General features: G+C 42.3%; 2 protein-coding genes across 6 annotated transcripts in view; both read left to right on the top strand.

Annotated features, from left to right (window-relative positions):
* Positions 1 to 7,831, top strand: part of LOC106578914 (protein quaking-B) — a 39,304-nt gene extending 31,473 nt beyond the window's left edge. For all 5 annotated transcript variants that reach the window (XR_006760728.1, XR_006760727.1, XM_045702380.1 and 2 more), the window contains one exon: positions 3,286 to 7,831. Coding sequence is in view for 3 of the 5 variants with exons in the window: in XM_014158169.2 (XP_014013644.1) it covers positions 3,286 to 3,308 (23 nt within the window). In the remaining 2 variants the exon portion in view is untranslated. The remainder of the gene's footprint in view (positions 1 to 3,285) is intronic.
* Positions 7,832 to 9,067: 1,236 nt separating this feature from the next.
* On the top strand, positions 9,068 to 12,539 carry LOC106578916 (mitochondrial import inner membrane translocase subunit Tim23). Its single transcript, XM_014158173.2, has 7 exons — positions 9,068 to 9,487; positions 9,625 to 9,683; positions 9,807 to 9,900; positions 10,051 to 10,135; positions 10,284 to 10,342; positions 10,457 to 10,567; positions 10,692 to 12,539. The coding sequence occupies exons 1-7, from the start codon at positions 9,391 to 9,393 to the stop codon at positions 10,805 to 10,807; spliced, it is 621 nt and encodes a 206-aa protein (XP_014013648.1). The 5' UTR covers positions 9,068 to 9,390; the 3' UTR covers positions 10,808 to 12,539.
* Positions 12,540 to 12,577: the final 38 nt, after the last annotated feature.

The raw sequence follows: 12,577 nt of genomic DNA on the forward strand, positions 1-12,577 counted from the left end.
AAAGGCACAGTCAACTTAGTGTATGTAAACTTCTGACCCACTGGAATTGTGATACAGTGAATTATAAGTGAAATAATCTGTCTGTAAACAATTGTTGGAAAAATTACTTGTTTCATGCACAAAGTAGATGTCCTAACCAACTTGCCAAAACTATAGTTTGTTAACAAGAAATTTGCGAAGTGGTTGAAAAACAAGTTTTAATGACTCTAACCTAAGTGTATGTACACTTCCAACTTCAACTGTATATATATGCATACATACATACAGAACCAGTCAAAAGTTTAGACACAACTACTCATTCAAGGGTTTTTCTTTATTTGTACTATTTTCTACATTGTAGAATAATAGTGAAGACATCAAAACTATGAAATAACACATATGGAATCATGTAGTTAGAAAAAAGGGTTAAACAAATAAAAATATATTTGAGATTCTTCAAAATAGACACCCTTTGCCTTTGACAGCTTTGCACACTCTTGGCATTCTCTCAACCTGCTTCATGAGGAATGCTTTTCCAACAGTCTTGAAGGAGTTCCCATATATGCTGAGCACTTGTTGGCTGCTTTTCCCTCACTCTGTCCAACTCATCCCAAACCATCTCAGTTGGGTTAGGACCATCACTCTCCTTCTTGGTCAAATAGCACTTACACAGAATGGAGGTGTGTTTGGGGTCATTGTCCTGTTGAAAAACAAATGATAGTCCCACTAAGCTCAAACCAGATGGGATGGTGAATGCTGTGGTAGCCATACTGGTTAAGTGTGCATTGAATTCTAAATAAATAAGAGTATCACCAGCAAAGCACCATCACACCACCACCTCCTCCATGCTTCATGGTGGGAACCACACATGCAGAGATCATCCGTTCACTTACTCTGGATCTCACAAAGACACAGCGGTTGGAACCAAAAATCTCAAATTTGGATTCATCAGACCAAAGGACAGATTTCCACCGGCTAATGTACATTGCTTGTGTTTCTTGGCTTAAGGAAGTCTCTTCTTCTTATTGGTGTCCTTTATTAGTGGTTTCTTTTGCAGAAATGTGATCGTGAAGGCCTGATTCACGCAGTCTCCTCTGAACAGTTGATGTTGAGATGTGTTTGTTACTTGAACTCTGTGAAGCATTTATTTGAGCTGCAATCTGAAGTGCAGTTAATGCTAATGAGCTTATGCTCTGCAGCAGAACTCTGGGTCTTACTTTCCTTTGGCGGTCCTCATGAGAGCCAGTTTCATTATAGCTCTCGATGGTTTTGGCGACTGCACTTGAGGAAACGTTCAAAGTTCTTGAAATTTTCCAGATTGACTGACCTTCATATCTTAAAGTCATGATGGACTGTTATTTCTCTTTGCTTATTTGAGCTGTTCTTGCCATAATATGGACTTGATCTTGGTCTTGCTCAAACGCATTAAGAAGGAAAGAAATTGCACAAATTTACTTTTAACAAGGCACACCAGTTAATTTAAATGCATTCCAGGTGACTACCTCATGAAGCTGGTTGAGAGAATGCCAAGAGTATGCAAAGCTGTCATCAAGGCAAAGGGTGGCTACTTTGAAGAATCTCAAATATAAAATATATTTTAATTTGTTTAACACTTTTTTGGTTACTACATGATTCCATATGTGTTATTTCATAGTTTTGATGTCTTCACTATTATTATACAATATAGAAAATAGTACAAATAAAGAAAAACCCTTGAATGAGAAGGTGTGTCCCTCGCTTTCTTCCTCTCTCTCTCTCTCTTTCCTGGTTATTTCACTACTGTTCAACCTTAGAGACAAGTCGTCATCTATTTTTATATTGTCTTAAATTACACCATTCCTTTCATTTGATTTTGTCAAGGTAAACTCTACCTTTTAATCTACTCTTTTATTTATTGATGTGGTTTTATAACGATTATAATGATTGTTTTGTGGATCTCATGGATCAGACATACAGTACTTGAAGCTGAAACAGCCACCTCATAGCCATACTCCATATGATCCTATATACTGTATACTATATGACTCTATACTTCTAAAAGACTACTGAAATCTCTATTAGGAGATTTCCATAGTGTGTGTGTGTAAAGTAAGCATTACTGGACCTTCAGGGTAGGGATGGGTTTACATGAGAGAGAATTTAGATAGACATTCCGTTGTCATCTCATTATGCGTAGCCTGTTCTTTTTAGATTATTGTCCTTTTTGCTCATACGCTTTCCAAAAATAAATGGATGTTTTCTTTAGAGTTTAGACTGCAGACTTGAAGCTCTAATTCATATTTATGAAGCAAACGGTTCAAGGGTTGTTTCGGTATGACTTTGTGTGTTAAAGTGATGTTGGTGTATTCTTGGTGTCACTTTGGTAACAGTAGGACTTGCCTTGCTCTGTGTCAGCTATAGTTTAACTGGTGTACATAGAGAACCAAAGATTGAGATAAAAAAAAAATAATCTGAAAACCAATTATTATAATTTGAAAATATCTGTTAAAAATATCTGTTCTTAATTCCTTCTAAAAACCACATCTCTTAACATGTCATGGCTCTCTGTTAACTGCAGGCCTCGTTTCTTCTCTAATGCTTAACAGCAGTCTGGAAATCATCGCCAGATCATTTTTAATCAATTAATTGGTCTTCATTGCATTTGGTCTTTTCTGTGAAGACACCATAACGTTACACCATAACGTTACACCGTGACTACTGCTAACCGCTGCTGAACCCAACCTCCAGGACCTAGTGGTCGTTTCACATGTCTGGTCTAGTCCATCAAGGCATTGATGATTAGGATTAGATTATGTGAGACCACATGTGGTCCACACAAGTCGACTGGGTTGAGAAACACTGGGTTAGTCAGAGCAGCTTTAGACGTCAGTGACACTGTCACACCCTCACAAGAAACCATACCCTCTGCTCTCTCCATGGTTTCTCAGTCTGTAATGCAGCTAGCCTCACTGTAACAGTGTTCAAACCTTCTACAAAGGCTCTTTTACAATGCCTTCATTAGCAGTACATAAGCCTATGTAAGTGCCTATGTCAGCAGTCACTGGTTGGCATCTCACATCGTGTCACTTAATGCAGATGCCAGACCTTATGTCAACCTGCGGCTACTGACTTTTAACTGTCAATGTAGTGTTTATGAAGGTGTTGTGTGTGTGTGTGTGTGTGTGTGTTTGTGACTGGAGTAGATCTTTCATGTGGTCATCTTGACACCACTAGCTGACACTAATCTCTTTCTATCTTTTTCTTTGTGTCTTTTTTATGTTCTCATTTCTTTGTGTATGTCCGTCTGTCTCCTAACCCCCCCCCCAGCTGCCACGGCAACTAACCCCTGACCTCTGCCCACTGATGACCCACCCGACTCCGCCTGTGCCTCGCTCGTTGCCATGCTCTGGACAGCAGCCACGCCCCTCCCCCAGAGTCACCTCTGCCTAACCAACCAGAGACCAGCGGCCATGGTAACGACCCTTCAGGACCCAATCAGGACCCAGTCACCAGCCACACCCACCCAAACACTACACTATCAAGCCATGTGCCCCTTTTATAGGAAACCCCACAGCCAAACCACCCAACCACAACCCGCTTTAACCAAATCTCCCCAATCTGCACTGGTCAGAAAACCTGGCTCTATTCCTTGCCCTGCACTGAGTCGATGAGGAGCTATAAAATTATAATAATTCAATCATCCAAATAATAACAGTCATATGTGTGATCATAATTATACTTGTTCGAGCACACTGACCCTCCACGCCCACTAGTCTGACTGTCCCTGTTCTCAAAACGTTACTGTCACACAAAACGTTACTTAGATCGGGTTTACCAGGTCACACCAGTTTCACACGATGTCCTCTCTAAGACTGTTGCACCATGCCTGCCTTTCTACAGTGAGCTGAGCCTATCTAATGTGTAAGATCTAAGCTCTTCAGGTATAGTCTCAACCACAACGTTACAGTATTATAGAAATGCGGAGAACAAAGTGCCTTTTAGTTATTTAAATAGATCTGTTACAGACCAGCCTTTTTATGAAGGCTTTCTAATCTCCATGAAAGAGGAATAACCTGACGCCATCTTGTCTATCTCTCGACACAGTGAAAGAGATGTGGTGTATTTTACAGAAACCATCTCAATGTTGGGGTTTAACATAAACCCACACGTCTTCTGGGTTTAGAGTGAAGTGCCAAATGGTCAGTTCCTTCCGTTAGTGCAGTAGGACCTTCTCAGAACAGTATTAATGTTGTGTGTTTATCTTATTTTGGGGAGTGATGTTTATGTATTTCTGTGCGTGTCTGCCTTTGAGAACACACTCTATCGTATAGTGTTGTGTTATTAGATGTGTGTGTGTGTGTGTGTGTGTGTGTGTGTGTGTGTGTGTGTGTGTGTGTGTGTGTGTGTGTGTGTGTGTGTGTGTGTGTGTGTGTGTGTGTGTGTGTGTGTTACATATTTGAGCCCCTAACTCACCTCTTGCCAAGCGGTTGTTTTTACTCCACACAAACCGTCTCCTTCAAGACAAAACATGGACACTACTGTACATGTATAACATCTGTAACATCTGTTTTATAATACAATTTTATATTATATTTTTTATGTGAGAAATAACATTAAATTATGTTTTCAGATAAGAACAGTATACCTTACTATGAATATATTTTTTCATTCAGTTTAAGAGCTAATATTGCCTCCAACCAATGTGCCATTCACAAAGTGTCCGGAGTGTTTTTAAAGTCCTGATATACTGAAAACCTTCACATTTTCTGTAAGATTCTTGTTTTTCAAGTTCATCTCAGTGTTGCTTACCTTCTGTAACTTCTGTATGTAAAGAAGGATGATTAACTCTGTAGTACTGAATATTAATCTACTCTTTGTACTAACTGACCAGTCCTGTACTTTTAACCGCTTTACTCATATCTGTCTCTGCTTTGGTTTCTTTTCAAATATAAACTGTGTGAATCAGATAATTAAAAAGTGTTGTTAATGTTTAACTTTTTAAAAGCTGGTAAAAAAAAAAATAACTCTTTGTACTGGAAAACGATAACATATTATTAAACTGGTAGTTTAAAAAAACTAACAAACTTTGTCACTTTTCTCTGTAGCATCTAAAGTTTCCTCAGAGCTTCCTTTCTGTGTACTAATCTTAGACACACTGCAGATACTATTGGAATACACTTATATGCTTTAGAAAGAAAGTACGCTAGACATACTTGTTTCCCCTTCCCCCTCATCTCTCTGGCTCTCTCCCACTCAAACAGCTAGACAGATTTTAAAAAGGAGATTCCAAGATGATGGGCAATCTGAAGCAAATCGATTGTGCAACCTAACCTCACTCACTCACTCACTCACACCTACCTACCCACACACAAACATGCAAACGCATCTGCTGAGCGAACTATACTGGAACACTGTGGCTCTCCCTAACGTATAGTATCTCTCTCATTCCACGGTTAATTACAGCCATGTGTCATATTTTAACTGGTGTACATTCTCTCTCTCAAAGACTGCACCCAAGCACACATACGGTATATAGACCTATAAAATATTTATTTGACAGGGCTGTCAGTTGGTTGTTCTCTCCCTGCCCTTCCTGCACCCTCTCTGGGTGTAACGAGGTAATTGAGCCCCAGGCTTGGCTCTGGGCCTGTGTTCTGGATACTGCCCCTGCAGCTGTTGGGGGAGAAGGAGTATGATCTGGCAACCCGCTGGACTAGAGTGTGGGAGCAAGAACATCAATATGACATTCCTATGGAAGGAGAGTGGGCTAAAAGAGAAAGATTGAGAATGAGTGCGAGGGAGAAGAAGAAATGCCAAGGAAGAGAAGATAAAGGTTTGCCTTTCCCCATATGCTCCCTTTTCCTACTGCGTCATTCTCCCATTTGGGGTTTGAGGCAGATGCACCTGTCAGAAACATCTAGAACACTGTGTGTGTGTGTGTGTGTGTGTGTGTGTGTGTGTGTGTGTGTGCGCGCACGCGCTCTCGATTTTGGCTGTTCCTGTTTTGTCTAGTTTTATGATGTTCAGTCCAGGATCCAGTGATGGAAAAAGTACCTTAATAGAAAATTACTCAAGTGAAAGTAACCCAGTAAAATACTATTTGAGTAAAAGTCAAAGTATTTTGTTGTAAATATACTTAAGTATCAAAAGTATATGTAATTGCTCAAATATACTTGGGTATCAAAAGTAAAAGTATAAATCGATTCAAATTCCTTATATTAAACAAAACTGGGTAGCCAGGGGCACACCTACACTCATACATAATTTACAAACGATGCATTTGTGTTTAGTTAGTCAGCCCGATCCGAGGCAGTAGAGATGACCAGGATGTTCTCTTGATAAGTGTGTGAATTGGACTATTTTCCTGTCCTGCTAAGCATTCCAAATGTAACAAGTACTTTTGGGTGTCAGGGAATATGTACATTATTTTCTTAACAAATGTAGTGAAGTAAAAGTTTTCATAAATATAAATAGTAAAAGTATTTTTTCTTAAGTACTTAACACCACTGCCAGGATCTCCATGTGGTAAGCTCCTCTCCTCTCTGTCTAATCTAGCCTACAGACAATACTAGCCCACAGCTTCCAACACTCGGATAACCATGTCATTGCTACCTTGAAAGGAAATTCCATATAGCAAGTCAAAACGTACAAATATCTGGGAGTTTGAGTGAATGAGAAGCTGAGCTTCACTAATCATGTTGAGAAGCTGGTAAAGAAGCTCAAGTTGGGCCTCCCGAGTGGCGCGGCGGTCTACGGCTTCACTACAGACGCAGGTTCGATCCCAGGCTGTGTAACAGCCTGCCGAGACCCATGAGGCGGCACACAATTGGCCTAGCATCGTTCGGGTTAGGGGAGTGTTTGGCCGGCCAGGATTTCCTCCCATCACGCTCTAGCGACTCCTTGTGGAGGACCGGGCGCCTGTAAGCTGACCTGGGTCGCCAGCTGGACGGTGTTTCCTCCGACACATTGGTGCGGCTGGCTTCCGGTTTAAGCGAGCAGTGTCAAGAAGCAGTGCAGCTTGGCAGGGTCGTGTTTTGGAGGACGCATGGTTCTCGACCTTCGCCTTTCCCAAGTCCATAGGGGAGTTGCAGCGATGAGACAAGACTGTAACTACCAATTGGATATCACGAAATTGGAGAGAAAAAATTGTAAAAGTAAAAAAATTAAAAGAAGCTCATGTTGAGAATAGGTTTTTATTACCTTCATAAGGCTTGTTTTTCTTTGGAGCCAGAAAAGCACTGATACGGCGTACATTCCTGTCTGTGTTGGACTACAGTGATGTAATTTACATGCAAACCTCAAGTTCTACCCTGAAGACACTTGATTCTGTGTAGCATGCAGCCTTTAAGATTGCCACCAACCAACAATTTGTCAGGGCATGGAATCTACAAGGTGTGGAAAGCGTTCCACAGGGATACTGGCCCATGTTGACTCCAAATCTTCCCACAGTTGTCAAGTTGGCTTGATGTCCTTTGGGTGGGTGACACTACACACAGGAAACTGTTGAGCGTAAAAAATCCAGCAGCGTAGCAGTGTTGCAGTTCTTGACACAAAACAATGTGCCAGGCACCTACTACCAGACCATAGCTGAAACACCAGAATCTTGTTTCCTTGGAGTTTAAACATTTGCTTGACTCACATGTTACTGAGGAATGTGATTGTCATTAGGACTTCATGCGGTGGTACATACGTTTGAATGTTTCTGTAATTGTAACGCATAAATGTTGTTTATGGTGTGTCTATGCCTGATATTTGTCTGAAACATGGTTCCCCCTGTCTTGTTTGGACCAGGTCTCACTTGAAAAATGCATTTGATCTCAATGAGATTAACCTGGATATATAAAGGCTATATCAAATAAAATTTTAAAACACACTGCACTGAGCCTGTTTAAAGAGCCACAATGTTCTCTTCTTGTCTCTGTGACAGCAAGCACAAACACAAGGCTCCTGTTGAGGCCCCTTTTGGTACTGGTTTAGTTCAGCTTTAGTTCAGCTGAGAGAAAAAAAGAGAGGGTGGAGATAGCAAAGATCAAGAGAGAGAGAGAGAGAGAGATCTAGTAACAAGTGTGCATGTGGGAGAGAGAAGAAGAAGAAGATTAAAGATGACATCACAGCTATTTTTCTCACATAGACTATTTTTCGGGCTGTGCCCCCTCCTCCCTCCTGGTGATTGGCTGAGGATGAGCTGGCCTCTTGGTCAGTCCCCGTGTGTGTGTGTGTGTGTGTGTGTGTGTGTGTGTGTGTGTGTGTGTGTGTGTGTGTGTGTGTGTGTGTGTGAGACTGAATAGGGTATTGTATGAGGCCAGCGGGTTCACATATCTCCCATACGGAGACAACAGTTACTCACAGACTGTGCCAGGCAGCTTGAACACACACACACACACACACACACACACACACACACACACACACACACACACACACACACACACACACAGCAACAATGGCAATCTTCATCGCTCCACTTGGACTGGGCTGAATACACAATAACACAAGGCAGCTACTGTGGCTGCATCTAAATAAGATGTTTTTTGTTATTTGTGGGTGTTTTTTTTAAATCACAATAAATGTATTCAGTATCCCTCTGACCCGCAACAGATGGCTGGACTGTGGACACACTAAGGAGGGCGCAAGCCAAAACATTTGTGTGTGTGGGTGTGTCTATGCAAAACAAAATAGATTTAGAGTGAACAAAGACCTAACACACACTAAAGTCTAATCAAAGAGAGTATTGGTGGTCTCCATAGTCTGGTCACAAATGAAATGGGAATTAAAGGGAAAATGAAAGGAGTTAGTTATTATAATCTTTGGGGTGTTGTCTTTCGGTTACAGACAAACTGGCGTTGAGCGATTTAATGTTACTTTGCTTCCATCTAGCGCAATATATTAGTACCTTAACTGACCCTGTGATGTCATGAAGTGTCGCAAAAATGATCGGACCCTTCACGCTTCATTTACATCTGAATGTATGGCTTTTGTCATTTCAGTCATCTCAAATGTATTTCGATATGTTTATAGCCCCGTATCAAATGCAATCATTGCTTTATTTCACCCCTTTTACGTTTAGTTATTGACCTCAATGCTGTGTTTACCTTTTTTTTTTTACGTAATCACCCGTGTGGTCGCTTTACGGCAGAGCGTGGAGGTCAGAGAAGCATGATGAAAAGGCGAACCCAACCATCCATTACAAAAAGCTGATCAGTTCAATACCTGACAACTTACAGTAAGACAGTGTACAAACCTATTGAAACGTCAACATATTACTGCGTTCTAGATACCAGGAAACATCGCTATATAGCTTTTCCAACGAGAACTGTCGGTCCCTCGGCTTGCATCATACCGTTTGGTCTTGTAGGCTAGCTAGCTAACTCACCCAACCAGCATCTCCAGTCCGAAGCATTTGCCGGGTGTGTCTCCAGATCTTCCCCAGACATGGACAACAATGCCCCCGGATCGGGAGGGAAAGGTGGCTTCGGGAGTCTCTTTGGAGGCAGCGAATACTCCAACACAGAACTCGCCGGTGTCCCATGTAAGTGCCCCTGCCAATTTATGTATGTACCTAGCTAGCATGCTAACTAGCGTTAGCTAGACACGTTGACATCACAGAGGTGGTTAAAGGTTTATGTTGAACATGACAACTGTTGAATTGTCTAATTTTCTACACAGTGACTGGAATGAGCCCCCTGTCACCTTATCTCAATGTCGACCCCCGCTACCTCGTACAGGTAAGATATTCTAGTTAACTAGTAGTATACATTTGACCTCAATCAATAAATGTAGAATAGATTTGTGACATTCCCAATAACATGTCGACTAAGATCACAGATGTTAACCCATGTGTGTTCCAGGACACAGATGAGTTCATTCTGCCCACAGGGGCCAGCAAAACCAGAGGGAGGTTTGAACTGGCCTTCTTCACCATTGGGGGCTGCTGCATCACAGGTGAGACTCGTACTCCCTCTCTCCCTTCCTCCCTCGGGTTTCTCTGTTTCTCCCTCTCTCATCTCTTCTCTCTGTCCCTTTCACTCCCCCTCCCCCAGATGAAGTTGTTGTCTGCTGGTTCTGCTTGTATCTGATTCTCTCCGTCCCTAGGAGCTGCGTTTGGGACAGTGAATGGTCTGAGGATGGGGTTGAAGGATACAAGAGAAATGGGCTGGACTAAACCTCGCAACGTCCAGTAAGCACCACTATGTTCCTCCAGTAGAATGTGGCTTTAGTGTTATCACGTTGGAGGCTGGTCTTAGTCATGCTAATAGAAATGCTATATTGGATGGTGCTCTATATACTGCTCTCTGATTGGCTCACTTATCTGACCTTGACCTCAGGATTCTCAACATGGTGACCAGACAAGGTGCATCGTGGGCCAACACACTGGGATCTGTTGGTGAGCACTCACATCTTCCTCTCCTTATCTCTTCTTCATCAACATGCTAACCAGGTGTCTGGGTCTTCTGTCCTTAGTATTGTTGTATTAACCATGGTGTGTGTGTGTGTACAGCATTGTTGTACAGTGTATTTGGCGTTGCCATAGAGAAGGCTAGAGGAGCAGAGGATGATATCAACACTGTGGCTGCTGGGACTCTCACAGGCATGCTCTTCAAATCCACAGGTAGGGGTGTGTGTGTGTGCCCTGTCTGTGATTAGTCTACGTTTGTGTGTCTTGTGTGCTGATATAGAGCCATGTAAACACCATGGACTGTCTCACTCATTTTATTGTGTGTGTTGTGTTTCAGGAGGGCTGAAGGGAGTGGCGCGTGGTGGTCTGGCGGGGTTAGCCTTGTCCGGTGCCTATGCTCTCTACAGCAACTGGGACCATATCAGAGGCGGCTCCTCTTCAAGTCTCTACTGAACACGTCCCTGTCTATTTGGTTTCATCCAAAATGGCACCCTCTTCCCTCCCTCCAGATCCTCAGGGAATAGGATGCCAGTAGTCAAACCCCTCCCACAAATATCAACAGCCTCTCCCCCTGTTCACCTCCTGATTATTTTTTTTATTTTTTAAGGGGTTCTGGGATATTGGAGGAAGGACTGAGATGTCGTTAAACCATGGACAAAATGACCTCTGAGAAACACCCCTCTGTCTACACACAACTGTCCCTGCTGCCCCGCCCACCTGGTGACAGAGCCCAGTCCCTTTGGGGTACCTCCCCTCTCACCCCCCATAGATCTATCTGAAAAGCTATTTCCAAGGCGTTCATGTGTTATTGTATTGGGAACTGTTTTTAGAAATGTATCTTTTGTTATATTATTGAATGCTGCGTCTAGCAGCCGGGAAGAGAGAGAGAGAGAGAGAGAGAGACATGTTAACAGTATTTACTAAGCAGAGGGAGACTGGGGCCCTGTTGTAATACTTTTTACATGCCTCCTCCCTCCCTGTTAAGTAGTCACTGATCTGACATGACTGGAGTGATGGAAACAATGCGGTGGAGATCTGTTTACCCCTATCCAGTCATGCTCTCCTGAGTGGTGCAGCGTTCTAAGGCACTGCATCTCAGTGCAAGAGGCGTCACTACAGTCCCTGGTTCAAATCCAGGCTGTATCACATCCGGCCGTGATTGGGAGTCCCATAGGGCGGCGCACAATTGGCCCAGCGTCGTCCAGGTTTGGCCCGGGGTGGGCCGTCATTGTAAATAAGAATTTGTTCTTAACGGACTTACCTAGTTAAATAAAGGTTAAATGTAAAAAATAAAATGTCCGATCAGTGATTACTTCGAGGAGGGGTGAAGGAATGATGGATATATTTGAAGACCTCTGCTGGTGTTACCGACTAGGTATTTAAAGGGAAACTCCTCCACTTTTCAACCTAATTTTCATTTTCTCCAACACAATACGTGTCAACGTTTTGTGAAAACGGTGCATTTCTACATTTTGTAGAAAAGAAATGTGAAGTTTAAAAAGTTCTACCTGATAACATCAAAAGTGATTTTTAAACAGATTTGCAGTGACGTGGGGAGCAGGAACATACCATGCCTTGGGCTAGAAACTTGAAGGTTTTAATCTTACCCTGTGATGTCAGTTTTTTTAGGACATTCTTTTAAACCACAGATCTTAGAAACACTGTTCACATATGTAGACATTGTTTTGATGATGGAAAGGAGGTTGAAAAGTGGTGGAATTGCCCTTTAAGATGTAAAGACTATTAGCTCCCTCTTGTAAAGCCGAGTGGTTAGTACAGAGAGCTAAAGCAAGTCTTCTCAGGCAAGGTTATTCATCATCTAAGCATGGTTCATTGAACCACCTCTGCCACACTGGTCTTAGACCTGATCAGAAAGCTGCTGGAAACCATGATTGTAGTCCTGTCTCTTGATGTTGGTTGTAGTCCTTCAGATACGAACCACAATACTCTTTTCTTCAAACTGAAGAGCCATGAGAAACTTTCCCAACACACACCCTACCAAGGCCTTACAAGCAGTACTGTTCTAATGCAGCTATTCATAGTGAGTACCATTTTCCTGTTAGTTGGGCTTGATGCTGGCCTGTTTAAAAAAGTTACCTCCAAACAGTACTGGAAGTGTGTATCTGTGTCGCCTTGCCTGTTAATCCCACTGTAAGAACAATACAACAAACATTGGAAATACGAATGTGTTGCACTGGGTCTTTGTCAGTTGTGCTCATGCTG

This window comes from Salmo salar, chromosome ssa19 (genome assembly GCF_905237065.1).
Source record: "Salmo salar chromosome ssa19, Ssal_v3.1, whole genome shotgun sequence".
NCBI classification, from domain to species: Eukaryota; Metazoa; Chordata; class Actinopteri; order Salmoniformes; family Salmonidae; genus Salmo; species Salmo salar.